Raw genomic sequence first — 27,639 nt, forward strand, 5'->3', positions numbered from 1 at the left:
TCTGATACATGTTCAATTTAAGTTTCAGTATTGTCCCTTCAATGTCTCCTAATAAAAATAATAGTGGACTATGTGGGAGTTGTACTCCAGTAATTTGTTCCAATAAAAGTCTTAAATTTATCCAAAATGGTTGAATTTTAAAACAAGACCAAGTAGAATGTAAAAAAAAACCAATTTCTTGATTACATCGAAAACATTGGTCAGACATATTTGAATTTAATCTATTTATTTTCTGTGGTGTTATATATAATTGATGTAAAAATTATATTGTATTAATCTAAGTCAAACATTTATTGTATTTCTCATACTATCAAAACATAATCTTGACCAGGTTTTCCCATCAATTTTAACATTCAAATCAGATTCCCATTTTTGTCTTGATTTATGAATTCCTAATTTAATTATTTGCTTTTGAATCAAATTATACATACAAGATGTAAATTTTTTAATTCTTCCTTTCTGAATCAATATTTCTATTTCACTAGGTTTTGGCATCAACATTGTTTGTCCCAGCTTTTCTCGTAAATAGGCTCTTAATTGAAAATAACAGAAAAGAGTTATTTGATATTTTATATTTATTTTTTAATTGATCAAACGACATCAATATACCTCCTTCGAAACAATCACCCATATATTTAATCCCCTTTTGGAACAAATTATGTAAAAGTTTATTGTCCATTGTAAAAGGAATAAGCCTATTTTGAATTAAAATTCTTTTTGCTCATAAAGATTTCTTTATCTCATCATCTATATTTACCTTATTCCATAAATAAATCAAGTGTCTTAATATAGGAGATTCTTTTTTTTCCCGTATCCCATTTATGTATAAAATCTTCTGGTATATTTTCTCCTATCTTATCCAATTCTATTTTAATACATGCCGATTTTTCTTCATCAAAAAAAGATGCAATAAATCTAAGTTGATTTGCTTTATAATAATTCTTAAAATTTGGAAGTTGTAACCCTCCTAAATCAAATTTACATGTCAATTTTTCCAATGATATTCTTGACATCTTACTTTTCCAAAGAAATTTCCTTACATATTTATTCAGTTCTTGAAAAAACTTGAGGTAATTGTATTGGTAAATTTTGAAATAAATATTGCAATCTGGGAAATACATGCATTTTTACAGCGTTAACTCTACCTATTAATGTTATTAGTAACATCATCTATTTATCAAGATCCTCTTATTTTTTTTAATAATGGCAAATAATTTTGTTTATATACATTTTTTACATCATTATCAACTCTAATACCTAAATATTTTATCCCATTCAATGACCATCTAAATTGAGTTGCTAATCGATATTGATTGTAATTTCCTTTGGTGAGGGGTAAAATTTCACTTTTATCCCAATTTACTTTATAGCCTGATACTTTCCCATATTCTTCCAATCTAAAAGATAATCTTTGCAACGATTGCAATGGGTTTGTTAAATAAATCAAAACATCATCAGCAAATAAATTAATCTTATCTTCTTCTTGATTAACTCTAAAGCCCCCAATATCTGAATCTGTTCTAATTAATTCTGCTAATGGTTCTATTGCCAATACAAATAAAGCAGGAGATAATGGGCAGCCTTGTCTAGTTGACCTCCTTTATCAAAATGGTGTTGAACTCTGACCATTTGTAACTACTTTAGCTTGAGGATTAGTATTTAAAGTTTTAATCCATTGTATAAAAGATTTTCCTAACTCATATTTTTCCAATACCTTAAATAAAAAATCCCATTCCAATTTATCAAATGCTTTTTCTGCATCTAAAGCAACTGCCACACTAATTTCCTCTCTTTTTTGTGCCAGATGAATAATACTAAGTAACCGAGTTATATTATCCATTGATTGTCTATTTTTAATAAAACCTGTTTGATCCGTATGTATTAATTTTGGTAAATATTTAGATATTCTATTAGATAAAATTTTTGCTAGTATTTTATAATCTGTATTCAACAAAGAAATAGGCCTGTATGATGTTGGTTTTAAAGGGTCTCTATCTTTTTTTGGCAATACAGTTATGATCGCTGTTAAAAAAGATTGCGGAAGTTTATGCATTCTTTCCACTTGGTATATTAATTCCATAAAAGGAGGAATTAATAAATCTTTAAATTTTTTTATAAAACTCAGGAGGAAAACCATCTTCTCCTGGGGATTTATTACTCTGAAGTGATCCTAAAGCTTCTTCAACCTCTTTTAATGTAAAGAGCATATCTAATCCTTTCTGTTCTTCTAAATTTAATTTTGGAAGGTTTATTTGTGATAAAAATTTATCTATCTCAGCAGTCTTATTTTGTGATTCTGATTGATATAGTTCAGTATAAAAATTTTTGAAAGTTTCATTAATTTCTAAAGGCTTATAAGTAACCTTATTTACACTTGTTCTAATTGCATTTATTGTTTTAGAAACCTGTTCTGTTTTCAACTGCCAAGCAAGAATTTTATGTGATCTTTCACCTAATTCATAATATTTCTGTTTAGTTCTCATAATTACTTTTTCTGTATGATATGTCTGGAGAGTATTATATTGTAGTTTTTTATTAACAAGTTGCCTTTGTTTTTCTTCTGACATATATCTTTGAGATTCTTTTTCTAACTGTATGATATCTTTTTCCAATTGATCTATTTCTGCTGCATATTCCTTTTTAATTTTAGATGTATAACTTATAATCTGCCCCCTTAAATATGCTTGCATTGCTTCCCATAATACAATTTTATCCTCAACTGAATGTAGATTTGCATCCAAAAAAAATTGAATTTGTTTTTTCATAAAATCACAAAAAACTTGACGTTTTAATAGAGTTGAATTAAATCTCCATCTATAAATCGATTCCTCCTTATCCATCATTATCATTGTCATTATCAAGGGGGAATGATCTGACAATATTCTTGCTTTATATTCCACACTTTTCACTCTATCTTGAATATTTTTTGATAATAAAAAATCAAACCTTGAGTGTGTTTTATGTCTGTTTGAATAAAATGAGTAATCTCTTTCTCTTGGATTAATTTTTCTCCATATATCAATCAGATTTAAATCTTTCATTAATGATAAAGTTAGTTTTGTTACTTTTGATTTTATAGCACCTTTAGTTGATCTATCCAGAACTGGATATAAACAAAAATTAAAATCTCCTCCTATTAATATTTTATCATGTGCATCAGCCAAGTTCAAAAAAACTTCTTGTATAAATTTTGCATCATTTTCATTTGGTGCATAAATGTTCATAAAAGTACATAATTCTGAAAAAAATTGACAATGTATAATCACTTATCTCCCCCCAGAATCAATTATTACATTTTGTATTTTAATTGGTAAAGATTAACTAGAATTGCAACTCCTCTCGATTTTGAATTAAATGAAGCTGCAATGACATTTCCAACCCAATCTCTCTTTATTTTCTTATGTTCTGTTTCTGTTAAATGTGTTTCTTGTAAAAAAGCTATATCTCCTTTCATTTTCTTAATATATGTTAAATCTCTTTTTCTTTTCAAAGGTCCATTAATTCCATTAACATTAAAACTTAAAAAGTTAAGTAAATTAATCATTCATAGTACCTTGGGAATTCTTTAAAATTCTCCATGTTGCTATGAGTCTCTCCCCAATCATCCAGGCAAAGAAGAAGAAAAATAGAAAAAAGATAACTAATATATAAGAAAAAAAACAAAATACTCCCCCACTAATGTTGCGAATAAAAAGAACACAACATTACCCCCCCCCCCCATTTTACGGGTCATGGCAATCGCCATGATTGCATGATTGTACACGTGAAACTCGCAGCTATCGATCAGGAGCTCCCCCGCAAAAAAAAAAGAAAAATATATCAATAAAGAAAAGAAAAAAAATAATAATTAATGTCTCTACTCTCAATTAATACTCCTCGACCGTTTTTTTTCTTGTAAATGTCCATCAGGTCCAACCTTGTTTCAGTCTTCATCATTAGTCCATTTCATTTCTATAATTCTTTAGTCCTCTTCATGGACATCAGGTAATTCTTGTACAAATTCTTCCGCTTTCCGGTAGTCAACAAAGAATCCTCTGTCTCCATTATCCAGGAAAATTATCAATTTTGCTGGATAGCTCAATAAAAATTTATAGCCCTTTTCCCATAAAGATTTTTTCACTGGATTAAATTCCTTCCACCTCTTCAACAGATCGTAGCTTATGTCTGGTTAAAAAAAAACTCTTTTGCCTTCTACTATCAATGGCCCATTTCTCTTTTTAGCACCTTGAGTAGCTGCCTTCAAGATCATTTCTTTATCTTGGTACCTTAAACATTTTATCAAAATTGATCTCGGATTTTGATCTTGTTGAGGTCGTGGTCTTAAAGCTCTGTGTGCTTTTTCAATTTCAATTACTTGACTTCCTTCTTTCATTTCCAAAATTTCCGGAATCCATTCTTGAAAGAATTTTATTTGATTTTCTCCCTCTGTACCTTCCATAAAACCAACAATTTTAATATTATTTCGTCTACTAGAGTTCTCAAGCGCATCCATTTTTTCCATCATCCGTTTTCTTTCTGTTGTCCAGGCAAGCTTATCGTATTCTACCTTATCTATTCTTTCCGTGTTTTCTTCTATTTTTACTTCCATCTCTTTAACTTTATTATCCATCTTCTTTTGTTCTTCCACCACATTATCAAGTGTATTCTGTATGCTTCTTATATCTGTTCTTATAGCTTTAAATTCATTTGCCATATCTGTTCTTATAACTTTTAATTCATTCATTATATATATCAGGATATCTTTTATGTCTCCTTTAATCTCTTCCTTCTTTTCTTCTTTTTCTTCTGGATTTCCCAAAGAGTCTGTTTCAACTTCCAACTCACTTTCAATTTCACTTCCAACTTGAAGCTTGTAGTTTTGTTAACATCTGTTCATGCATACTTTCACGCATGCGTTGTTCTTGCCGTTTCTTCTTAGAGACCGCCGACATTGCTGCAACTTCTTTTCCCGCATCATCAGAAATGCCATGCACTTCGTCGGGAGAAGATCCAACTTGAGTCCGAGGCTTCGCCAAGATGGCTAGGCCGTTTTCCCCGCCGATTTGCGCAGTCTTCGAAGTAGTAACTTTCTTCTGTTTCAGTTTAGGAGCCATATCAAAAGATAATCCTGAGTTGCTTATAAATAGTTTCTAATAGATATTTGTTAACTCTTCTTCATTTAACCCTATTTCATTACTTTTTGCGAGGGAGCTGGAATCCCAACGTCTCGACCCAATGTCATCATGTGACGTCCCCCAGTTGGTCATTTCCTGATCAGTCAAGGCATCTAAGGATATGGTGAGAAGGCAGGTGTATGGGGTTGATTGGGATTCGGGACCAGGCATGATGAAATGGTAGAGCAGACTTGATGGGCTGAATGGCCAAGTTCTGCCCTGATGTCTTATGGTCTTTCATTTTCACTTCACTGACATTGTATAGTTTCAGTAATTCTGTACAATGTATATCCTTGATTTGTAGATGGCAAAAAGTTTTGGGAATCATATTGATCAATTTGAATAAAATACAATAAAATGATTTGCTTTCATGATCACAGGGTTTATATGATGAATCAAGTTTCTAATTGGTGATTGCTTAATTTTGAATGTCAAAAGCAGGCAAGTCAGGCTAAATGCATTCTTAGTTAATCTGTAATAAGGCTCATTCCTAATCTTCATGGCCCTGATGGAGCCAACAGGTGAGCATTATAAGCCAAAGAAATACTTCTCAGAGTTTGGAAACTTAGGGTCTAAGACAGTATGCCATGGAAACCAGAATACAATAATTAACAGCTGGTTTTAGTTATAGTAACTGTTGGATCTGACTGCTTAATTCTTAGATTTGGCAGTTTAATTGATATTCTTCTTTGCAGTTTAACAATTTATAATATGATTGTATTTTAGTAGCTCTTATATGCCTGTAACTTTTACAGCCCATTGTGGTTATTTTGGTGCAATTCTGGAAATTATAATGTTCTGCATGATTTGAATAAGAGTCATCTCACTGGTTACTTCTTATCTATAAATTTGAATGGAATTTTTCTCATCTCTGTAGTATAAACATTGTTGACTACAAGGCAGCATAATATTAGCTTTGTCTCTCTCTTTGCTTAGAAGGCCTCTATCACAGTGTGTTTCAATTTTCCTTTGTTCTATCAATGCTTAATACAACGATCGTGAAGAAATAAGTTTTGCGCCTCTTTCCTGACTTCTAAAAGAACCTTGGATTAAAACCAACATAATTAAGAAACATTCGTTTTGAACTCCAATAAAAGAAATCTGCTACCCTTATCCTTTTTGGTTTAATTTTGATTCTAAGACCAATGTGATTGAGCTTCAGCTGTTTCCTCAGATTTGGGCAATTTGCATTGGATAATAAGATCCAGCAATGAAAACAAAGGAGCACAATGGCTTATTCCAATCTTAGTTACAAAAAATAGTTTTGACATAAACAAGTACACACTTGATTAGAGGTAACCAAGTTACTTCAAAGTTTTAGCTATGGTCTGTTCAACAGCAGAAACAACTTCCACTTAAAAGAATATACTTTCAAGAATACTGGTGTTTTTAATATTATATCAATTGTTAGTGCTTAACCAATGTTTCTTACAACCTCAATCTTAATATTTTCCTTAAAATTTTAAAGATTCAAGTTTGTTACCTTGGAAATTTAGATATTGCTAATCAGTTACGTGATTTATAAGGTGAAACTAAAAACAAAATCATTTAAAATCTTGTCAAATTATCTTTAATAACAGCATTTCAGTTGTTTGATTGACAGTGTTACTTATTTTCAATTCCTTCATTAGTACTTTCTTCTAATTTTATATTTGAATACTTTAGATTGTGCTAATGCAACCAACCAAGTGCACAATAAAATTTGCAGAATACCCTGTTAGATTCAAGTTAATTGAGTTAATTAAAAACTTAATTCTCATTATAATTTTTAAAATGTTGAATAAGCTTCAGAACCTTGTTGCTTAAATAGTCAAATGTGGGAATATGAAAGTCAAATGACCTGTTTATCTATGTTAAAATGATTAAAATTCTCCACTTCCTGTAATCCGAAATCTAATTCATCCTTCAGATTAACACCAAGCAAATAAGAATGGTTATAGCAAGGGGATACCCATAAAACCTTTAGCAGTTAGAGATACAAATAATTTAAGCTACAAAATGAATATTTCTTTGTATTGGTGGTATATCAACAAATATTGCCATGTGATTCAAACAGCTATGTTTGAAATGATAAAGATGCAATAACATTAGACCCATTTGCAATCTCTTCAAGTACAGTATTTACTCTACTCTAGTGAAAAATAATCAATATACTATATGTTGGTTCTGAAATACAATTCTTTCCCTTGTGCCACCACTAAATTCATGCCAATGATTCAGAATTTGTGCCTTCTTGCTCTTGTTTCTTTTGTCAATTAAAGATTCCTTATTTTCTCTAGGCCTTTTATCATTTTGAACATCAGAATCAGGTTTAATATCACGAGCATATGTTGTGAAACTTGTTAACTTTTTGGCAGCAGTATTATTAAATGCATGATAATGATTAATAAATAGACAAAAAACTAAATTACATTAAGCATACATATATATGTCTATTAGGTAGTTAAGTTAAAATAAGTAGTACAAAAAATAAAAATAAAATGATAATGCTGAATAAGTAAATCTTATTCAGTACAGGCAGTCCCCGAATTACGAAGTCTGACTTACAAACAGCCTGCCATAAAGTCTATTATATTGAAAATCTGAGTTCAATACAATGATTTGTAGTAACAAGCGCACACATTACTTTGTGACGCTCATGAAAACATTGCGCGGCTTCAGCGGTTTGTCGCCGCGTGGAAGGCCGTCCTGCCATTTTAAGTTGGATCACGTTGCCGTTAACACCACGCTGAGTGTGTAATTTTGTATTTGGCTTAAATTTTTCTCTTATTTACCCTTGTAACCATGTCTCCAAAGCATAAATCCAATGCAAGTGCTGGTGATGCATCAATGAAAAGGTAAACGACAAGGTTGAAAATAAGGTGGAAATAATAAAGCTATCGGAAAGAGATGAAACCCCATCGGTCACTGGAAAAGCATTAGGCTACAGTCGGTCAATGATCAGAACAATTTTAAAAGATAAAGAGAGAATAATGGAGCATGTGAAAGGCCCTGCCCGATGAAAGCGACAATTATTACTAAGCAACGCAGTGGTTTGATTATTGAAATGGAAAGGATATTGATAATTTGGTTAGACGAAAAACAAAATCAGCATAATATTCCTATTAGCCTTACTTTACTGCAAGTAAAGGCTCAAAGCCTTTTCAATAATTTAAAAGCTGCACGTTCAGCAAGTGAAGGTGCTTGTGATGAAGAATTTGTTGCAAGTAGGGGTTGGTTCAATTACTTCAAAGCGAGGGCAAATTTACATAATATTAAAGTGCAAGGTGAAGCAGCGAGTGCCAATGTAAGTGCTCCGAGTGATTTTCCTGAAATGTTTAAAAAAATTATTGAGGGAGGTTATTTGCCAGACCAAATATTTAATGTAGACGAGACTGGCTTATTTTGGAAAAAAAAATGCCTGAAAGGACCTACATTTCGAAAGAGGAAAATAGTGCACCAGGGCATAAAGCATTGAAGGATAGGCTAACGTTATTGCTTGGGGGTAACCCATCCTCGGATTTCAAGCTCAAGCCTTTGCTTGTGTATCGTTCCCTAAATCCCAGGGCACTTTGCCATATTATTACCCCCCAACACCACATTACTACTTCAGTAAATGGATCAGGGAGTCATAGCCTCCTTTAAGGCCTACTATTTATAGCGGACCTTCTCACAAGCAGTCAGGGCTACCCAAGATGATGTGATGAGCTTAAGGGAGTTCTGAAGGGATTATAACATCTATGATGCCATCAAAAATATTGCTGATTCTTGGGATGAAGTGAAGCAGTCAAATATGAAAGGTGTATGGTTTAAACTGTGCCCCCAGTCTCTGCATGCTTCTCAGGGATTTACAGCTGACGCCATTGCTGAAGCCAGGCATGCTGTGGTTGATATTGGTCATGAACTGCAGTTAGACATCAGTGAAAATGATGTCGTGAAGTTACTCGACTCCAATGCCAAAGAACTGACCAATGAAGACCTTAGGGAACTAGAGCAGCAAATGATAGCATTTGAGGAAGAAGAAGACGACTGTGAACTAGGAACTCCTGAACCGAAAAAGTTTGCAACGAAAAAGTTAGCTGAAGCCTTTCATCTCACTGAAGCAGGGATGGCAAAGTTAGAGGAGCAAGATCCTAATACAGAGAGGTTCACCAAAGTTTACTGTGCAGTTTCTGAGAACTTCAGCTGCTACAAGGCCATTTATGACGAAAAAAGAAAAGCTCTGTACAAACCTCCCTTGATCCCTACTTCAAGAAATTGACTCCAGTAGTAAACCTGCTCTCCACAGCAGCAGAATGCCCTTCCGGTATGCAAGACATCGATGCAACCGTATGTAGTTACTTCTATTATTATTCTAGTATTATCATGTACAGTACTGTATTATTATGTTTAAGATGTTTTACTGGGTCAGCACTGCCCCCACCTGTCCCATTTAACCTGTCTCAGTGCGGGTGGACTTTAGGACCCAGGACAGCTCAGGTCCCGCAGTGCGAGGCCGCTGCTGAATCCCCAGTGTTTCCGTTCTGTTGACGGAAAACGATCACGATTGAAAATAAAGTGGAAATAATAAAGCAATCGGAAACAGGTGAAATGCCATTGGTCATTGGAAAAGCAATAGGCTAGTCGGTCAACGATCGGAATATTTTTAAAGGATAAAGTGAGAATAATGTGAAAGGCCCTGCCCCGATGTAAGCTACAATTATTACTAAGCAAAGCAGTGGTTTAATTACTGAAATACAGTACATATGCTTAAGTGTTTTATATGCACAGAAAGGTAAAATATATACTATATACTAAGACAAACGTTTGACTCACTGACGCTAAATAATACCGAATGTACCTGTTCCGACTTACATACAAATCCGACTTAAAGATGGGCTCAGGAACGGAACTCGTTCATAACCCGGGGACTGCCTGCATACTTTATACAGTATATGTACATTGAATAGATTAACAGTTGTGCAAAAAACAATTACCATATATTAAAAAAAAGTGAGGTAGTGTTCATGGGTTCAATCTCCATTTAGAAATCGGATGGTAGAGGGGAAGAAGCTGGCCCAGATTGCGAAGTGTGTGCCCTCAGGCTTCTGTACTTCCTTTCCAAAGGTAACAATGAGAAGAGGGCATATCCTGAGTGATGGGGATTCTTAATGATGGACACACATGAATGCACTTCTGAATGCACCTCTCCTTGAAGATGTCTTGGATACTATGGAGAATAGTACTCATGATGGAGCTGACCAATCTTGTGACATAGCCAGTCACAATGCTCACCACGATACATTTGTAGAAGTTTGAGTGTCTCAGTTGACAAACCAGATTTCCTCAATCCTGATGAAATATAGTCACTATCTCGTTTCTTTTTTATAGCTGTATCAATATGTTGCGTCCAGATTATTCCTCAGAGATATTGACACTCAGAAACTTGAAATTGCTCACTCTCTCCATTTCTGATCCCTCTATGAGGATTGGTTTGAGTCCCCTCATCTTACCCTTTCTGAAATCTGCAATCAGCTCATTGTTCTTGTTGATGTTGAGTGCAAGGTGGTTGCTGCGACAGTTTACCTAACTGGTATATCTTGCTCGGTACGCTCTTTCAACACCTCTGAAATTCTGCCAACAGTGGTCATATCATCAGCAAATTTATAGATAACATTTGACTATGCCTAGCCACACAGTCATGAGAGTGGAGAGAGTAGACCAGTGGGCTACGCACACATTCCTGTGGTGCACGAGCGTTGATTATCAGTAAGGTGGAGATGTTATTTCCAAACCACACAGATTGTGGTCTTCTCATTAGGAAGTTGAGGATCCAGTTGCAGATGGAAGGTACAGAAGCCTAGGTTCTGTAGTTTATGATTAATCCACAAATTGAAAACTCAAAGTTTATTTGCAGAAGTGGAAGCAGGAACAAGAGGGCAGAGTATTGTCTGAACAGTGTAGAGTTAGGTAAGGGAGAAATGCAGAGACCTAGGAGTCCTAGTTCATCAGTCAATGAAGGTGAATGAGCAAGTGCAACAGGCAGTGAAGAGGGCAAATGGAATGTTGGCCTTTGTTACAAGGGGAATTGAGTACAAGAGCAAGGATGTCCTTTTGCATTTGTACAGGGCCCTGGTGAGACCACACCTGGAATATTGTGTACAGTTTTGGTCTCCAGGTTTAAGGAAGGACATTCTGGCAATTGAGGAAGTGCAGCGTAGATTCACTAGGTTGATCCCTGGGATGGCAGGGCTGTCTTACGCAGAGAGATTGGAGAGATTGGGCTTGTACACACTAGAATTGAGGAGATTGAGAGGGGATCTGATTGAAACGTTTAAGATAATTAAAGGATTTGATAGGATTGAGGCAGGAAATATGTTCCAGATGTTGGGAGAGTCCAGTATCAGAGGGCATGGATTGAGAATAAGAGGTCAGTTATTTAAAACAGAGTTGAGGAAGAACTTCTTCTCCCAGAGAGTTGTGGAGGTGTGGAATGCACTGCCTCGGAAGATGGTGGAGGCCAATTCTCTGGATGCTTTCAAGAAGGAGCTAGATAGATATCTGATGGACAGGGGAATCAAGGGATATGGGGACAAGGCAGGGACTGGGTATTGATAGTGAATGTTCAGCCATGATCTCAGAATGGCGGTGCAGACTCGAGGGGCCGAATGGTCTACTTCTGCACCTATTGTCTATTGGAGTTTCTTCCTTGGAAGAATTCTAGCAAACCTTTTTTGTACCTTCTACAAAAAAAAAGGTTTATATTCTTTCTAAGATGGGAAGCCCAGATTGGGCAATTGCTAATGAAGGCTCTAAAAGGTATGTGCACTTCTACATGCAAAGGTCTATATTCCATTTTAATTATACAGTCAGCCCTCCTTATCCGTGGATTCCGTATGCACGGATTCAACCAACCGCGGATTGGGAAAACCTGGAAGTTCTCTCTCTAGCACTCGTTGCTTCAGCATGCACAGACTATTTTTTCATGTCATTATTCCCTGAACAATACAGTATAACAACTATTTACATAGCATTTACATTGTATAAGGTATTAGAAGCAACCTTGAAAGTACAGGCAGTCCATAGGTTATGAATGAGTTCCATTCCTGAGTCCGTCTTTCAGTCGGATTTGAAGTCAGAACAGGTAGACAATAGACAATAGGTGCAGAAGTAGGCCATTCGACCCTGCACCGCCATTCTGAGATCATGGCTAATCATCTACTATAAATGCCCGGTTCCTGCCTTGTCCCCATATCCCTTGATTCCCCTATCCATAAGATACCTATCTAGCTCCTTCTTGAAAGCATCCAGAGAATTGGCCTCCACTGCCTTCCGAGGCATTGCATTCCAGACCCCCACAACTCTCTGGGAGAAGAAGTTTTTCCTTAACTCTGTCCTAAATGACCTACCCCTTATTCTCAAACCATGCCCTCTGGTACTGGACTCTCCCAGCATCTGGAACGTATTTCCTGCCTCTATCTTGTCCAATCCCTTAATAATCTTATATGTTGCAATCAGATTCCCTCTCAATCTCCTTAATTCCAGCATGTACAAGCCCAGTCTCTCTAACCTCTCTGCGTAAGACAGTCCGGACATCCCAGGAATTAACCTCGTGAATCTACGCTGCATTTCCTCTATAGCCAGGATGTCCTTCCTTAACCCTGGAGACCAAAACTGTACACAATACTCCAGGTATGGTCTCACCAGAGCCCTGTACAAATGTAAAAGTATTTCCTTGCTCTTGTATTCAATTCCCTTTGTAATAAAGGCCTTCTTCACTGCCTGCTGCACTTGCTCATTCACCTTCAGTGACTGATGAACAAGGACTCCTAGATCTCTTTGTATTTCTTCCTTACCTAACTCTACACTGTTCAGATAATAATCTGCCTTCCTGTTCTTACTCCCAAAGTGGATAACCTCACACTTATTCACAGTAAACGTCATCTGCCAAGTATCTGCCCGCTCACTCAGCCTATCCAAGTCACCCTGAATTCTCCTAACATCCTCATCACATGTCACACCGCCACCCAGTTTAGTATCATCAGCAAACTTGCTGATGTTATTCTCAATGCCTTCATCTAAATCGTTGATGTAAATCTTAAACAGCTGTGGTCCCAATACCGAGCCCTGATGCACCCCACTAGTCACCACCTGCCATTCCGAGAAACACCCATTCACCACTACACTTTGCTTTCTATCTGCCAACCAGTTTTCTATCCATGTCAATATCTTCCCCCCAATGCCATGAGCTCTGATTTTACCCATCAATCTCCTATGTGGGACCTTATCAAATGCCTTCTGAAAATTGAGGTACACTACATCCACTGGATCTCCCTCGTCTAACTTCCTGGTTACATTCTCAAAAAACTCCAATAGGTTAGTCAAGCATGATTTGCCCTGGTAAATCCATGCTGGCTCGGCCCAATCCTATCACCACTATCTAGATATGCCACTATTTCATCTTTAGTGATGGACTCTAGCATCTTCCCCACTACTGATGTCAGGCTGACAAGACGATAGTTCTCTGTTTTCTCCCTCCCTCCTTTCTTAAAAAGTGGGATAACATTAGCTATTCTCCAATTCTCAGGAACGGATCCTGAATCTAAGGAACATTGGAAAATGATTACCAATGCATCCGCAATTTCCAGGGCCACCTCCTTTAGTACCCTAGGATGCAGACCATCTGGACCTGGGGATTTGTCAGCCTTCAGTCCCATCAGTCTACTCAACACCGTTTCCTTCCTAATGTCAATCTGTTTCATTTCCTCTGTTACCCTATGTCCTTGGCCCATCCATACATCTGGGAGATTGCTTGTGTCTTCCCTAGTGAAGACAGATCTAAAGTACTTATTAAATTCTTCTGCCATTTCTCTGTTTCCTATTACAATTTCACCCAATTCATTCTTCAAGGGCCCAACATTGTTCTTAACTATCTTCTTTCTCTTCACATACCTAAAAAAGCTTTTGCTTTCCTCCTTTATATTCCTGGCTAGCTTGCGTTCGTACCTCATTTTTTCTCCCCGTATTGCCTTTTTAGTTATGTTCTGTTGTTCCTTAAAAATTTTCCAATCATCTGTCCTCCCACTCACCTTAGCTCTGTCATACTTCCTTTTTTTTAATGCTATGCAATCTCTGACTTCCTTTGTCAACCACTGTGGCCCCTTCCCCCCCCCCCCCCGAATCTTTTCTTCTCCAGGGGATGAACTGATTTTGCACCTTTTGCATTATTCTCAAGAATACCTACCATTGCTGTTCCACTGTCTTTTCTGCTAGGATATCGGTCCAGTTAACTTTGGCCAGTTCCTCCCTCATGGCTCCATAGTCTCCTTTGTTCAACTGCAATACTGACACCTCTGATCTGCCCTTATCCTTCTCAAATTGCAGATAAAAACTTATCATATTATGGTCACTACCTCCTAATAGCTCCTTTACTTCAAGATCGCTTATGAAATCCTGTTCATTACACAAGACTAAATCCAGAATAGCCTTGTCCCTGGTCGGCTCTCATACAAGCTGTTCCAAGAATGCATCCTGTAGGCACACTACAAACTCCCTATCCTGGGGTCCAGCACCAACCTGATTCTCCCAATTCACCTGCATGTTGAAATCCCCCATAACTACTGCGACATTACCTTTGCCACATGCCAATGTTAACTCCCTATTCAACTTGCACCCAATATCCATGCTACTGTTTATTCATTCGGTATTCGGTAATAATACATTCGGTATTATTTAGCGTCAGTAAGTCAAACATTTTTCTTAGTATATAGTACATATTTTACCTTTCTATGCATATAAAACACTTAAGAAACATACGTATTTCAATAATTAAACCACTGTGTTGCTTAGTAATAATTGTAGCTTTCATCGGGGCAGGGCCTTTCACATTCTCCGTTAAAATTGTGCCGATCGTTAACCAACAAGCCTAACGCTTTTCCAATGACCGATGGCATTTCACCTCTTTCCCATCGCTTTATTACTTCAACCTTATTTTCAATCGCGATCGTGATTATCTTTGTGAACAGAAACACTGCGGATTCAGAGGTGTGCTGCCAGGTCCTAATGTCCACCACATGGAGACATGTTAAATAACGTTCGGGGTTCTGCTGGGTCCTAAAGACCACCTCACTGATACATGTAAAATAAGGGACTTGAGCATCCGCGAATTTTGGTATCCGTGGGGGGTCCTGGAACCAATCCCCCGCGGATAAGGAGGGCCGACTGTATTATATAAATAAAATACTGCCAATATTCCCCAGGAATGAGGTATATTTATAATTTATTGTTGAATACCTCTTACCTTTCATTTTGATGATATTATATTCACTTTTAGTTTCCTTTGAATCCAGGCAATTAAATTCCTTTGTTAATAATGGACGATATTTCTTCCTAATACATTAAAAAAAACAATTTTTTTCCTATTAGCAAGGCCCAGTTTAATGTATACCAATTTTATTTCTGATTTCCAAACTGGAAGTTCACTTACATTTAACAATCCTGCAGCACTGAACAATTCATAACAATTAATTTTATTTCTCAGCAATACGAGTTGTAAATGCAATGGGTTCCATGGATGATTCTCCTAGCTAAAGCGTTATGAGACTTTAATCCATGGGGTGGGAGAAAACAGAGGGCCTCCTGACCAAACTCATTCATATCAATATATGGACTACCAGTTATACAATAAATGAGAATGAATGGCTCAGTTTTATTTTACCATTATCCAGTGGCTAGTCCTAGAGTCACAAAAAAGTACAGCACAGAAACAGGCTCTTTGGCCCATCTGGTCCATGCCGAACCATATAAACTGCCTACTCCCATTGATCTGCACCAATACTTTGCTTAAACATTGAAATCAAGTTCACATGCACCACTTGTTCTGGCAGCTCATTCCACACATTCATGACCCTCTGATTGAAGAATCTTTCCCTTAAGTTTCCCTTAAACTTTTCACCTTTCACCCTTAATACACAACTTGTGGTTTAATCTCACCAAACCCCAGTGGAAAAAGCCTGCTTGCATTTACCCTATGTCTATCTATCTGAAGCTTCCATTGGTCAGAGTTGACCATGGAATTGCATCCTAACTTGGCTATAACTGACACACCAATTGTGAGTTGGAGAGCTACAAGAGGCGGCCCACAGGTCCGGGAGCGAAGTTTAAAAAGGCAAATTTTTGCTGGAACTCTGCTAAAACTGGCTTACCAATCATGAGTTGGAGAGCAGGGAAGGTTCAGGCATAAAAGGGAGACACTGCCAAGAGGAGTGGTCCGAGTCAGAGTAGTAGGGCTTTGGCTCATTTGGTCTTCGGCGAGGTTAAGTGGGTAGGTGAACATTGTTTCTTCTTTGCATTTTTTGAGGAATAGAGAGCGTATCTGTAGGGTCAGATATGTATGTGTCAGATGTGTGAATCTTGGGAATCTTCCAGTCTCCCAGATGGCCACATCTACACCAGGTGCACTGAGATGCAGCTCCTGAGAGATCGTGTTAGGAATCTGGAGCTGCTGCTTGATGCCCTACAACTTATTAGGGAAAGTGACCAGGAGATAGACAAGACTTACAGGGAGTTGGGCTGCAGGAGTTAGATAAGTGGGTGACTGTCAGGGAAGGGAAGGGAAGGGAAGAGCCCAGATAGTAGAGAGCACCCCCACGGCCATCTCCTCAGTAATCGTTATCGTATTTTGGAAGCTTTTGAGGTGGGTGACCTGACAGAGGACAACCACGGTGATCGGGTCTCTGGCACTGAGCCTGGTTCTGTGATGCAGAAGGGAGAGAAGACGACGAGGAATGTGGTAGACACAGGGAATTCCATAGTGAGGGGGACAGACAGGAGGTTCTGTCAGCCTGATAGAGATAACTGCACGGTGTGTTGCCTCCCAGGTGCCAGAGTACAGGATGTCTCGGATCAGGTGCAGAGTATTCTGAAGGGAGTTGGTGAACAGCCAGAAGTTTTCATACACGCTGGTACCAATGACATAGGTAGAAAAAGGGAGGATGTCCTGAGGAGAGAATTCAGGGAGTTGGGTAGGAAGCTGAAAAGCAGGACCTCCAGGGTAGTAATCTCAGAATTGCTGCCTGTGCTACATGCTAATAAGTGCAAGAATAGCATGATCAGGCATATTAATGCATGGCTGAGAGTCTGATGTAGGGGCAGAGCTTCAGGTTCCTGGATCACTGGGGCCTCTTCTGGGGGTAGTATGACATGTACAAAAAGGACAGGTTACACCTGAACACAAAGGGGTCCAATATCCTAGCAGGCATATTTAATAGAACTGTTAGGGAGGTTTTAAACTAATTTGGCAGGGGGATGGGAACTGGAGAAATAAGGCTGAGGAAGGGGAAAACAGAAATAAATCTAAGATAGTGTGCATAGATGATGGAAAGGACAGGTAGGGCAGGCATAGTCACAGCTAGTGGGATGATTTACAGGGCAAAAGAGGCGTGGTGCAATTAAAACAGCAAGCAACAAATACTGGACTGAAAGTGTTACATTTGAATGTACAATCTTGAAATTCAGCTACAGATTGGCAAGTATGACATTATGGCCATCTCTGAAACTTGGCTCAAGGATGGCTGCCATTGGGAGCTGAACGTCCAAGTATATATGGTGTATTGGAAAGATAGGTTAGTCGGCAGAGCGGGTGTATGGCCCAGTGTACAAGAAGGAATATTAAATCATTAGAAAGGGATGACATAGGATTGGTTGGTGTAGGATCTCTATGGGTTAAGTTAAGAAATGGCAAGGGTAAAAGGACCCTAATGGCAGTTGTATACAGGCCTCCAAACAGCAGCTGGGCTGTGGATTACAAATTACAAAAAGAGATAGAAAATGCATGTCAGAAGGACAATGTCATGACAATTGTTGGGGATTTTAACATGAAAGTGGATTGCAAAACCAAGCCAGTACTGGACCTCGAAAGAGAATTTGTAGAATATCTAAGGGATAGCTTTTGTTGAGCCCACTAGGGGATTGGCTGTAGTGCTGAATTGGGTGTTGTGCAATGATCTGGAGGTGCTAAGACAGCTTAAAGTTAAGGAACCCTTAGGGAACAGTGATCACAATATGATTGAGGGCACTTTGAAGTTTGAGTAGTAGAAACTAAATTCCAATGTGTCGGTATTTCAGTGGAATAAAGGAAATCAGAATGGCATCAGAGAGGAACTGGCTGAAGTCGATTGGAAAGGAATACTAGTAGGAAGGACAGCAGAACAGCAATGGCTGGAGCTTCTGTGAAAATTAAGGGAAACGCAAGACAGGTATATTCCAAACAAGAAATTTTCAGATGGAAGAAGGACACTACGGTGGCTGACAAGTGAAGTCAGAGCCAAAGTAAAAGCAAAACAGAGGGCATACAAAGAAGCCAAAACTAGTGGGAAGATAGAGGATTGAGAACTTGCAGAAGGAAACTAAAAAAGTCATGAGGTAGGAAAAGATGAATTATAAAAGGAAGCTTGCAAACAGTGCGAGAGGGAGGATAGGCAGGTGACAAAGAAGGGACACGCTCAGACCAATGGCTTGCGATGTGTCTATTTTAATGCAAGGAATATTATGAACAAAGCTGACGAGCTTAAGAGCACGGATCAGTACTTGGAGCTATGATGTCGTGCCATTACAGAGACTTGGATGGCTCAGGGGCAGGAATGGTTACTTCCGAGTGGCAGGCTTTAAATGCTTCAGAAAGGACAGGGAGGAAGGCATAAGAAGTGGGGGTGTGACACTGCTGATCAAAGCTAGTGTCATGGCTGCAGAAAAGGAGGAAGTCATAAAGGAATTGTCTACTGAGTCTCTGTGGGTGGAATTTAGGAACAGGAAGGGGTCAATAACTCTAATGGGTGTTCTTTTTAAATTATAGACCACCCAATAGTAACAGGGACATCGAGGAACAGATAGGGAGACAAATTCTGGAAAGGTACAACAATAACAGGGTTGTTGTGGGAGATTTTAATTTCACAAATATTGATTAGCATCTCCCTACAGCGAGGGGTTTAGATGGGGTGGAGTTTGTTAGGTGTGTTCAGGAAGGTTTCTTGACACGATATGTAGACAAAGCCCACAAAGAAGAGAGGCTGTACTTGATCTGGTATTGGGAAATGAACCTGGTCAGGTGTCAGATCTCTCAGTGGGAGAGCATTTTGGAGAGAGTAATCACAATTCTATCTCCTTTGCCATAGCATTGGAGAGGGATAGGAACAGACAAGTTAGGAAAGCGTTTAATTGGAGAAAGGAGAAATATGAGGCTATCAGGCAGGAACTTGGAAGAATAAATTGGAAACAGATATTCTCAGGGAAATGTATGGAAGAAATGTGGCATATGTTCAAGGAATATTTGTGTGGAGTTCTGCATTGGTACATTCCAATGAGACAGGGAAAGGATGGTAGGGTACAGGAACTGTGGTGTACAAAGGCTGGTGTAAACCTAGTCAAGAAGAAAAGAAGAGCTTACGAAAGGTTCAAAAAACTAGGTAACGATAGAGATCTAGAAGATTATAAGGCTAGCAGGAAGGAGCTTAAGAATGAAATTAGGAGAGGCAGAAGGGGCCATGAGAAGGCCTTAGCGAACAGGATTAAAGAAAACCCCAAGCATTCTACAAGTATGTGAAGAGCAAGAGGATAAAACATGAGAGAACAAGACTGATCAAGCGCGACAGTAGAGAAGTGTGTATGGAACCGGAGGAGATAGCAAAGGCACTTAATGAACACTTTGCTTCAGTAATCACTATGGAAAAGGATCTTGGTGATTGAATGGATGACTTACAGTGGACTGAAAAGCTTGCACATGTATATATTAAGGAAGGGGATGTGCTGGAGCTTTTGGAAAGCATTGAGTTGGATAAATCATTGGGACCGGACAAGATGTACCCCAGGCTACTGTGGGAGGCAAGGGAGGAGATTGCTGAGCCTCTGGCAATGATCAATGGGGACGGGAGAGGTTCCGGAGTATTGGAGGGTTGCAGATGTTCTCTTATTTAAGAAAGGGAGTAGAAATAGCCCAGGAAATTATAAGCCAGTGAGCCTTACTTCAGTAGTTGGTAAATTGATGGAGAAGATCCTGAGAGGCAGGATTTATGAACACTTGGAGAGGCATTATACAATTAAGAACAGTCAGCATGGCTTTGTCAAAGGCAGGTTGTGCCTTACAAGCCCGGTTGAATTTTTGGAAGATGTGACGAAACACATTGATGAAGGTAGAGCATTAGATATAGTGTATATGGATTTCAGTAAGGCATTTGATAAGGTATCCCATGCAAGGCTTATTGAGAAAGTAAGGAGGCATGGGTTCCAAGAGGACATTGCTTTGTGGATCGAGAATTGGCTTGCCCACAGAAGCAAAGAGTGGTTGTAGATGGGTCATATTCTGCATGGATGTCGGTCACCAGTGGTGTGCCTGTTCTGGGATCCCTTCTCTTCGTGATCTTTATAAATGAACTGGATGAGGAAATGGAGGGATGGGTTAGTAAATTTGCTGATGACACAAAGGTTGGGGGTGCTGTGGATAATGTGGAGGGCTGTCAGAGGTTACAGCAGGACATTGTTAGGATGCAAAACTGGGCTGGAAAGTGGCAGATGGAGTTCAACCCAGTTAAGTATGAGGTGGTTCATTTTGGTAGGTCAAATATGATAGCAGAATATATGGTAAAACTCTTGACAGTGTGGAGGATCAGAGGGATTTTGTGGTCTGAGTCCATAAGACAGTCAAAGCTGTTGTGCAGGTTGATTCTGTGGTTATGAAGGCATACGGTGCATTGGCCTTCATCAATTGTGGGATTGAGTTTAAGAGCTGAGAGGTAGTGTTACAGCTATATTAGACCCTGGTCAGACCCCACTTGGAGTACTGTACTCAGTTCTAGTTGCATCACTACAGGAAGAATGTGGAAACCATAGAAAGTGTGAAGAGGAGATTTACAAGGATGTTACCTGGATTGGGGAGCGTGCCTTATGAAAACGCATTGAGTGAACTTGGCCTTTTCTCCTTGGAGCAACAGAGGATGACAGGTGACCTGATAGAGATGTACAAGATGATAAGAGGCATTGATCATATGGATAATCAGAGGCTTTTTCCAAGGACTGAAATGGCTAGCATGAGAGGGCACAGTTTTAAGGTGCTTGGAAGTAGGTACAGAGAAGATGGAGGAGGTATCAGGGGTAAGTTGTTTTTTTTAAAAAAAACAGAGCGGTGAGTGCCTGGAACGCTCTGCTGTCAACGGTGATGGAGGCGGATACAATAGGGTTTTAATAGACTCCTGGATAGGTACATGGAAAAAATAGAGGGCTGTGGGTAACCCTAGGTAATTTCTAAGGTAAGGACATGTTCGGCACAGCTTTGTTGGCCGAAGGGCTTGTATTGTGCTGTAGGTTTTCTATGTTTCTATAAAGCTGGTGACTAACATCAAAGAAGATACGAGAAGTTTTTTTTTAAGTATATAAAGGGTAAAAGAGAGTTGAGGGTAGATATAGGACTAATAGAAAATGACGCTGGAGATATTGTAATGAGAGATGCAGAAATGGCAGAGGAACTGAATGCGTATTCTGCAGTATACTGGACATTCAGTAGTGTCAGGGAAGTGAGGTATGTGCAGTGAAAATTACGACTGAGAAGGTTCTCAGGAACCTTAATGGTCTGAGGATGGATAAATCTCCTGGACCTAATGGTATGCACCCTCGGGTTCTAAAGGAAATAGCTGGAGAGATTGCAGAGGCATTAACAATGATCTTTTAAGAATTGAAAGAACCTGGCATTGTACCGGATGACTGGAAAATTGCCAATTTTACTCTGCTATTTAAGAAGGGTGGGAGGCAGCAGAAAGGAAATTATGGACCTGTTAGCCGGACATCAATGGTTGGGAAGTTGTTGAAATCTATTGTTCAAGATGAGATAATGGAGTACATAGAGGCACATGACAAGATAGGCCAAAGCCAGATGGTTTCCTGAAAGGAAAATTCTGCCTGACTAAACTACTGCAATCATTTGCAGGGTAGACAAAGGAGATGCAGTAAATGTGGTGTAGTTGGATTTTCAGAAGGCCTGTGACAAGGTGCCACACCTGAGCACGCTTAGCAAGAGCCCATGGAATTACAGAGAAGTTACCTACATGGGTGGAGCATTGGCTGATTGACAGAAAACAGAGTGGGAATAATGGGAGCCCATTCTGGCTGGCTGCTGGATATCAGTGGAGTTTCACAGGGGTCACTGTTGGGACTGGTGGTTTTTACAATGTATGTCAATGACTTGGACTATGGGATTAATGGATTTGCGGCTCAATTTACTGATGATACAATGGTAGGTGGAGGAGCGGGTAGTGTTAAGGAAACAAAAACTGCAGAGAGACTTGGATAGATTAGGGGAATGGGTAAAGAAGTGGCAAATTAAATACAATGTTGGAAAGTCTATGGCCATGCACTTTGGTGGAAGAAATAAATGGGTAGACTATTATTTAGATGGGGGAAGAGAATTCAAAATGCAGAGATGCAGAGGAATCTGGGAGTCCTTGTGCAGGATACCCTGAAGGTTAAACTCCAGGTTGAGTCAATGGTGAAATTGGCGAATGCAGTGTTGACATTCATTTCGAGAGGTATAGAATATAAGAGAAGGGTTGTGATGTTAAGGCTCTATAAGACAGTCATGAGACCACACTTGGAGTAGTGTGTGCAGATTTTGGGCTCCTTATTTTAGAAAGGATATACTAACATTGGAGATGGTTCAGAGAAGATTCACGAAAAAAAAATTCCAGGAATGTAAGAGTTACTGTATGAGAAACATCTGGCAGCTCTTCGGCTGTATTCCCTGGAGTTCAAGAGAATGAGGGGGATCTCATAGAAACACTCTGAATGTTAAAAGGCCTGAACAGATTAGATACGGTTAAGTTATTTCCCATGGTAGGGGAGTCTAGGACAAGTGGGCAGACTTCAGAATTGAAGGACCTTCACTGAGAACAGAGATGCGGAGAAATTACTTTAGTCAGAGGGTGGTAAATCTGCGGAATTTGTTGCTACGAGTGGCTGTGGAGACCAAGTCATTGGATGTGTTTAAGGCAGAGATAGATAGGTTCTTGGTTAGCCAGAGCATCAAAGAGTATGGGGAGAAGGCAGGGGAGTGGCGATGACTGGAAGAATTGGATCAGCCTATGACTGAATGGAGGAGCAGACACAATAGGCTGTATGGCCTTCTTCTGCTCCTATATCTTATGGTCTTATGATAGCTTTCCTCACCATCCATGGCACCACAAATCTTGATGTCATCTGGAAATTTGCTGATCTAGTCAACCGTATTATCATCCAGCTTGTTGATATAGTTGACAAATAACAATGGACCCAGCACTAATTCCTGTGATACACCACTAGTCATAGGCTTCCAGTCAGAGAGGCAACAATCTACTACCAATCTTCGGCCAATGTAAAAGTTAATGTATTACTTGCCTATACTTATTATGCACCTCCATTTTTTTCTTAATAAGGCCTAAATATTTCATGAAAACCAAGGTTCCCTACAGCTGTTATCTGCATTTTTTGTTCTGACAAGCTTAGTACTCTCAGAATGTCGCTATTGAAGGCCTTCTAATTATCAAGTACACCTTTACCAGAAAACAGCATGTCTGAATCCACATTTGCCAGTTAATTTCTAATACCATCAAAATTGGCCTTTCTCCAATTTAGAATCTCAACCCATGGACCAGACCTATCCTTTTGCATATTTACTTTAAGACTAATAACATTGTGATTACTAGGTACAAAGTGTCCTCCTACACAAACTTTTATCATTCCCTAATAGTAGAACTAGTATTGCGCATTGTCTTGTTTTGACTTCTATGTACCAAGTAAAGAAACTTTCCTGAACAGATTTGGCAAACTCTATCCCATCTAGTCCTTTGACTGTATGGGAGTCCTAGTCAATATGTGGAAAGTTAAAATCACCTACTATAACAACCTTATGTTTCTTGCAATAGTCCATAACCTCAATGAATTCGTTCCTCTAAATTCCCAATAACATGGTCATATCTTCTTATTTCTCAATTCCACCCATAACACCTCACTAGTCATGTTCTCCAGTCTGTCCTGACGGGGCACTGTTGCGATACTTTCCCTGACTAGTCGTGCCACCCCTCCTCCTTTAATTGCTCCCAACCTGTCACATCTAAAACAACAGAACCCCAGAATACTGAGCTGCCAGTCTTGCCCCTCCTGCAACTAAATCGCACTAATGGCTATATAATGCCTGGTGTTGATCCATGCCCTGAGCTCAAATGCTTTTCCTGATACTGCTTGCATTGAAATATATGTAGCTTCAGAGGCTCGTAGCACCATGCTCAACCTTTTGATTCCTGACTTTGATATTTTACCAATTAATGTCTCCACAATCTCACCACTGTTCTTGTACTCTGGTTCCCATCCACCTGCAACTATAGTATTTTGAATGGTGGAGGAAAATATTATCGTAATCTACACAATATAATCAGCAAAAGTTCAGAGTTCGAAAGTTCAAAATTCAGCGTAAATTTATTATCAAAGTGCGTATTTGTCACCAAATACTAGCATGAGATTCATTTTCTCACAGCCATTCACAGTAGAAGTACAAGAATCAATTAAAAACTACACAAAAAATAAAAACTGACAAATCGCACAAAAATAAGCAAAAATCATAATTAATAACATAAATAATAAAAAATGAATAAAAATAAAATCCAAAAATATGATTAATAAATAAATTGTAGATGTGCTCAATGGTGGGAGGGTTTTTCTTGTGATGAACTGGACTGTACTCATCACTTTTTGTTAGCTTTTCCTTTCCTGGGCACTGCTATTTCCCTACCAGACCGTGATGTAACCAGTTAATACATTGTCCACTGTGCAGCTAAAGAAGTTAATCAAAATTTTAGATGACATGCTGAATCTCCACAGACTTCTGAAAAAAAAAAGTGCTGCTGTACTTTCTTTGTAATAGCATTTACGTGTTGGTTCCAGGATGGATACTCTGATATGATAATGCCCAGGAATTTAAAGTTACTGACTCTCTCCACCTCTGATACCCTAATGAGCACAGGTTGATGGACCTGCAATTTCTTCCTTCTGTCGTCAATAAACAGCCCTTTGCTTTTGCTGACGTTGAGTGAAAGGTTGTTGTTGTGGCACCACTCCACTACATTTTCAATCTTTCTCCTATATGTTGGCTGGTCTCCATCTTTGATGTGGCCAACAACAGTGGCATTGTCAGTAAACTCAAATATGATCTAAAGAAACCTTCACCTTGTAAGGAGAATGAATATGGAACTTGCTGTCAAAGGTTGTACGGTTAGAGGACAAAGCATAAGAAAAATTTAATGAGAGGGTTAAGCTGGTAATTTTATTTCATTAGGAGTTTGAGGAGATTTGGTATGTCACCAAAAACACTTGTAAATTTCTACAGATGTATCTGGAAAGCATTCCAACTGGCTACATCATTGTCTGATATGGAGGGGAGGGGGGCAAAATCGCACAGGAACAAAATAAGCTGCAGAGGATTGTAAACTTAGTCAGCTCCATCGTGTGCACTGGCCTCTGTAGTATCCAAGGTATTTTCAAGGAGCAATGCCTCAAAAAGGTGGCATCCATTATTAAGGATCCCCATCACCCAGATCATGCCTTGTTCTCATTGCTACCATCAGCAGGGAGGAGGCACAGAAGCCTGAAGGCACACACTCAATGATCCTGGAATAGCTTCTTTCCCTCTGCCATCCGATTTCTGAATGGACATTGAATCCATGAACACCACTACTTTTTTAAATTTGTATCTTTGCACTATTTATTTAATTAAAAATATACTTACTATAATTCATTTTTCTATTATAATGTATTGCACTGTACTGCTGTCATAAATACAACAAATTTCAATACATATGCTGGTGATATTAAACCTGATTCTGATAGTCACCTGCCTATTACTTCCATCTGGGTCCCCTCCTCCTTCTCTGTCTCCTAATGTCTACTCTCCTCGTCCATCAGATTCCTTCCTCTCCAGCCATTTACCTTTCCCACCCACCTGGCTTTACTTATCTTCCAGCTAGACTTCTTCCTCTCCCCCACTTTTTCGTTTTGGCATCTTCTCCCTTCCTTTTCAGTCCTGAAGAAGGGTTTTGGCCCAAAACGTCAAGCGTTTATTCTTTTCCATATATACTGCCTAAACACTGAGTTCATCCAACAGTTTGTGTGTGTGTTGCTTTATTTATATCACTTGCACACATCAGGTGAAGAGGAATAATTATTTACAAAAACAGGAGAAATAGAAATTAATCAGTAAATGCCTACAGTAACAAAGATGAGAAAGCTTCAAGCAGGGGGGCAATAGGGATTCAGAAGGAAAAACAAAGTTCATGTGTTTGCTTAGGGTCAAATCAAGTTCTCCAGTTACCAGCCTCAGGAGGCAATATACTGACCAGAGTTGGAATCTGACCACAGCAGCAGCATAATCTTACAAGTATTTTTTTTAAAGCAATTAATACTGCTGGTTGATTAATTTTAGTCTTTTCTCCCTATAGATGTTGCCTCATTTGAGGATTCCCATAGTAATTTTGATTTCAGATTTCCAGATTCTGTAGATCTTTGTTTTTCCATACTCAACTGTGTGATGGATTCCAGCCTATTTGATCTGTTTGCATCAGAAAGCATAATATGCTAGTAGTTCATCTTAATTGGGCAGATGCTATTTTAGGTTAAGAGAATATTACCACAAACAAGATGAATTACAAAGATTTAATCAAACATACTTTAGGTGCAATAATTTGCACAGTAAACATTGAGATTACATAATGGTACAAGGCATTTTCATTGGAGCTGTATTCATGCTCAGAAAGTGTTACACTCCAATGAAAATGCATTATACCATTATATAATATCTTAAATTGCATTTAAAGTGTGCAAGAGTATTAACAGGAAGAACATATTATAGTCAGGAAAATCTGCCATTCAGACACTAAAATCCCAGACATGACAGATCAACAGTCTTTCACTGTGCAAATAATTTTTGTGGTGTTTGATTGAAGTGAAATATTAGTTTGAAAACAATAATATTTTCATAATTTGGCTACAATTTAATACAGCACAATAACTAATATTAAAAGATAAATGAAACTAAAGTTATATGTTTATACATATAACTAGAATCATAAGTTAGTTTTATGCACTTGGCACCAAGCCATCAAAAACAAAAGGAAAAACTAGCTTTCTGCCTCTGACTATAATTAGCTGGCAACAAAATGCAGGTCACCTAAAGGCCAAGCCATTTTGGTTCAACTGCTTTCCCAGAAGTTACTTTAAAGTAGTGATCTTGTAAGAATTACTCACGCTGGATTGGCCAGTTCATCCACTTGCTTCTGCATGTCACCACTTAAAACAGCTGATGGCCTCAAAGGTTCAGACGAATGCCACTGCCCCATCTTCTTTCCCTTGAGGTCCTTCATCACATTGCTACAACTTCCCAGCCTCCCCAGGGCTATTAAATATGAAGAGATCTATCAGAACAGGAAAACTTTGTGAGGTTTTCAATCTACTCACCTCTGTG

At 38.5% G+C, this 27,639-nt stretch overlaps 1 protein-coding gene across 1 annotated transcript in view; it reads right to left on the reverse strand.

Moving 5' to 3' along the window:
- slf1 (SMC5-SMC6 complex localization factor 1) overlaps positions 1 to 27,639 on the reverse strand; it is a 142,339-nt gene that overhangs the window by 20,571 nt on the left and 94,129 nt on the right. Inside the window, exons 14-15 of the mRNA XM_059969320.1 lie at positions 27,423 to 27,589; positions 15,412 to 15,500 (exon numbers count right to left, since the gene is read on the reverse strand). Of these exons, the coding sequence (XP_059825303.1) occupies positions 15,412 to 15,500; positions 27,423 to 27,589 (256 nt within the window). The remainder of the gene's footprint in view (positions 1 to 15,411; positions 15,501 to 27,422; positions 27,590 to 27,639) is intronic.

This window comes from Hypanus sabinus, chromosome 5 (genome assembly GCF_030144855.1).
Source record: "Hypanus sabinus isolate sHypSab1 chromosome 5, sHypSab1.hap1, whole genome shotgun sequence".
Lineage (NCBI taxonomy): Eukaryota > Metazoa > Chordata > Chondrichthyes > Myliobatiformes > Dasyatidae > Hypanus > Hypanus sabinus.